This window comes from Austrofundulus limnaeus, unplaced genomic scaffold (genome assembly GCF_001266775.1).
Source record: "Austrofundulus limnaeus strain Quisiro unplaced genomic scaffold, Austrofundulus_limnaeus-1.0 Scaffold320, whole genome shotgun sequence".
Lineage (NCBI taxonomy): Eukaryota > Metazoa > Chordata > Actinopteri > Cyprinodontiformes > Rivulidae > Austrofundulus > Austrofundulus limnaeus.
The window spans coordinates 77,344-81,152 of record NW_013952722.1 but is presented as its reverse complement, the minus strand read 5'-3'; the positions used below and the strand labels follow the sequence as shown (position 1 = coordinate 81,152).

The following is a 3,809-nucleotide window of genomic DNA, read 5'->3' as shown; positions in this document are numbered from 1 at the left end:
CTGATCTGAGTTTATTTATGAGCTGATCTGAGTTTATTTATGAACTGATCTGAGTTTATTTATGAACTGATCTGAGTTTATTTATGAACTGATCTGAGTTTATTTATGAGCTGATCTGAGTTTATTAAAACCTGAACTTTGAGCGTCTTCATGAAACGAGCAGAGACGAAGTGACTCACACAGCAGAACACCTCAGACACTGAGCTGTCTTCAAACTGCCCGATGATGATCCGAACGTCTCCATCCTGCAAAGGAAGAAGAAGAACCCAGTCTGGAACCAGAACCTGAAGGACCAGAACCTCCTGCTGCTCTCTACCTTCAGCTCCTTCAGGCGGCCGCAGGCGTCGTCAGAGAAGCTTCCTGCGGCGGCCAGCTGAACGTCGGCCTTCAGCAGCTGTCGGATCAGATCCTTCTTCATCTGCAGAGACACACGGGTCAGACAGAACCACACCTGGAAGCAGTGAAACCACACCCACCGGTCCCGTGACCCGGGTCTCAGTCACCTCAGCCAGTCCAGGACGGTCTCCGGTGATGAGCCCGACTCTCCTCCACCTGTACCTGTGCAGCAGCTTCACCACCGCCTGGTTCAGGGCTCGCACCGACGGCACCGTGCTCAACAGGTTCGTGTGCCGCTTCCTGTTGGACAGGCTGAGGGGCGGGGCCACGAAGGACACCTGTGACATCAGAGGAACATGAAACCAGCCGCTGACACCGAACTGTAACACGATGAAGAGGATGAACGCTGCACCTGCACCAGGCTGAGGGCAGGCAGCGCACGAGCCATGAGCGCCGTCACCGCTGGACACGCCCCCCCGAACACCAGCAGGTACCTGGGCCCCGCCCACATGCTGTCAAACAGGACTCTGAGGGCTTCAGCAGGATCGCACTGAAACATGTCGAAACACACGAGTTACTGGGTAAATAACACCTGAAACTCTTCATCACCATCACCATCATCATCATCATCAYCATCACCATCATCATCATCATCACCATCATCATCATCAGGAAGTGTTGGAGGAAAAACCATAAAGATGTGAGTGCACGTGGCCTGCTGCTGCTGCATCATGTGTCATCAGAGCTCGTTTAGTTTGATGTCGATCAGTTCAAGACTTACTGCAAGAAAACTAAATAAATAAATAAATAAAACTTATTTCTGTTAAAATAAAATAATAAAATCTGCATTAAAAGCTGCTCCTGTTTGAACAGATATAAACAAACAAACAAACAAACAAAGAAACAGGGTTCTGAGGGTTCTGTGGACCTGCACACCCACCTGACAGTCCAGCAGCTGCAGCTGGATCTCATAGTTCCCCAGAGGTTCTGGTTGGTCCTGCAGGTCCTGCAGAGCCAGTCTGACCGCTGGGACCAGTCCTGCTGTCAGGTTCTCCCTCCCTGACCCGGAGCCGGTTGGCATCATCCACAGAACAGGGACGGGGTGCCGGACCCGGGTCAGAACCGGTGCAACTATCAGCCAGACCAACAGTAGCAGCTTTAACGCCCCCTGAACCTGTCCAGTCCAGACCATCCTGTGGTCCTCCTGCTGATCCTGCAGACCTGTGGTCCTCCTGCTGATCCTGCAGACCTGTGGTCCTCCTGCAGACCCTGATCCTGCAGACCTGTGGTCCTCCTGCAGACCTGTGGTCCTCCTGCAGACCCTGATCCTGCAGACCTGTGGTCCTCCTGCAGACCCTGATCCTGCAGACCTGTGGTCCTCCTGCAGACCTGTGGTCCTCCTGCAGACCTGTGGTTCTCCTGCAGACCTGTGGTTCTCCTGCAGACCTGTGGTCCTCCTGCAGACCCGTGGTCCTCCTGCAGACCCGTGGTCCTCCTGCAGACCTGTGGTTCTGCAGACCTGTGGTCCTCCTGCAGACCCTGATCCTGCACAGAGCTGCAGTAATCCTCAGAGCTGTGAGCAGCTGAGGACTGAGGGGACCTGCTGAGGAGATAACAGGATCAGCAGCTCAAGCAGCTGTCAGGAAGCTGAACTCAGCTTTAAAGAACCTTTGAAGAAGATTTGTTAAAGCAGAGACCCACCTGACACAGACCCACCTGACACAGACCCACCTGACGGACCCACCTGATACAGACCCACCTGACACAGACCCACCTGACAGACCCACCTGACACAGACCCACCTGACACAGACCCACCTGACACAGACCCACCTCAGAGAGAAATATAATAGACTGTATTTATTCATGTCTGATCTTTAATACATTCATTGTTTTGAGTCTAAAAAACATAAATCATGTTTGAAGCAACCACTCATTGTTCAGCCGCTGCGCCCCCTGGTGGTGAAACCTTTAGAACACTTGTGTTCTGCTGCAGAAGGTTCTGGTTCTGTCTGTGAAAAAACAAACTGCAGATCAGAAGCTGGTTGTTAATTATTGAGAGGGATTTATCAGAACATGCAGCAAAAGTCAAGTTTGTTTTTACATGGCTGGGTTTACAAGACGAAAACAAGTTGTTGTTTCTGACTCCGAGTAAAAAAACTACAGTTCATATGCTTTGCTGCCACGTTTAAAACTACCCCCTGCCACTTTATGGATGATTTTTAGGGTTAAATCTCTGGTATTACACATGAATAAATGCAGTAATAACAGAACAAGGTGGTGTTCAGAGCAGAGAAAACAGATTTTATTTGATGAGACACTTTGTGTTTCTGTCAGTGAGCTGCACTCAGTCCTGATCACTGAAACATGACACCCTGGAGCCTGCTGACAGGAAGCAGCAACAAAAACAACTTAAATATTTGTGTGTGGTGAAGGTGCTGTCCTGTCCTCTAAGTCTGTCCTTTAGTTGAGTCTCTGGAGCGTCCAGGCTGTCGGCCCGGTCCCTTCCCCCGGCTCCCTCCTCCTCCTCCTCTCTTCCTCCGGGGTCCGGCCCGCCCTCCTCCCTCCTCCCTGACGGCGGCCTGAGCCCACAGGGCGTCGTAGCGTCCGGGCGCCTGGTAGCCCGGCTGGCTGTGGTCCAGAGGCTCCCTGGAGAGGAGGATCCAGACGGTGGGCAGGTTCCTGCTGACGGTGAGGCTGTCGAGGCCGGCGGTGGGCTCCCGGGGCTCCCACACCTCCAGCACGGTGCTGTAGGTCAGCCTGGTGAGCTGGTGGAGCCCCTTCACCCGCCGCTTCACCATCTCAGCACACGTGATGGCTTTGGAAACGCCCTTCCCCGTGGAGGTGAAGACCATCTGTGTGCAGGGGGGCCGGCCCGGGGCTTCCTGCTGTCCCTGCTGACTGCCCCCCTCAGGCTGTGCCCCCTCCCCCTCCTCGGCTGGTCGGGGGTCTGCGTCCATGCGGCTCAGAGCGAAGCGCAGCAGGTTCCTGATCTTACTGCCATGTTTGACCCGAAGCTCCGGTGTGTCGGAGGAGACAGAGAAGGGACAGACGGACGGCTGCTCCACGACCCGAGCTCTGCTGTAGTTCTCCATCTGCACACAGACACACACTTTATATACGTTACACAATTCACTCCTCAAACACAACAATCATTTTTACACTTTAAACTAGTTTAAATAAAACTTTTAATCAAAGCAGTGATAAAAGAAATGACAGCATAATTTACCAACAAATTATACCTGTTATATGTTCATCTTGTCCTCACATTTGAAACAAGTTTCATTTTATTACTGCAGCTTTGATTTAATGTGGGATAAACATGGATTTATTCTTTATTACAGCTTTCAACCTGGTTTATCTGTGAGCCATCATGTCAAAATGAGGATTAAGTCTAATTTGGTCAAAATGACCTAATTACATTTTCAGGTTCTTGGCTTTAAAAGCTACATTTTGATACCTGGATCATTCTGA

At 51.4% G+C, this 3,809-nt stretch overlaps 2 protein-coding genes across 2 annotated transcripts in view; both read right to left on the bottom strand.

The window, feature by feature from the left end:
* Positions 1–2,107, bottom strand: part of LOC106527350 (gamma-aminobutyric acid type B receptor subunit 2) — an 11,543-nt gene extending 9,436 nt beyond the window's left edge. The window contains exons 1-7 of the mRNA XM_014022192.1: positions 2,053–2,107; positions 1,673–1,939; positions 1,277–1,638; positions 749–886; positions 504–674; positions 317–418; positions 180–245 (exon numbers count right to left, since the gene is read on the bottom strand). Of these exons, the coding sequence (XP_013877646.1) occupies positions 180–245; positions 317–418; positions 504–674; positions 749–886; positions 1,277–1,528 (729 nt within the window). The 5' untranslated portion in view covers positions 1,529–1,638; positions 1,673–1,939; positions 2,053–2,107. The remainder of the gene's footprint in view (positions 1–179; positions 246–316; positions 419–503; positions 675–748; positions 887–1,276; positions 1,639–1,672; positions 1,940–2,052) is intronic.
* Positions 2,108–2,613: 506 nt separating this feature from the next.
* rpp25l (ribonuclease P/MRP 25 subunit-like) overlaps positions 2,614–3,809 on the bottom strand; it is a 2,777-nt gene continuing 1,581 nt past the window's right edge. The window contains exon 2 of the mRNA XM_014022207.1: positions 2,614–3,430. Coding sequence (XP_013877661.1) covers positions 2,786–3,430 — 645 coding nt within the window. The 3' untranslated portion in view covers positions 2,614–2,785. The remainder of the gene's footprint in view (positions 3,431–3,809) is intronic.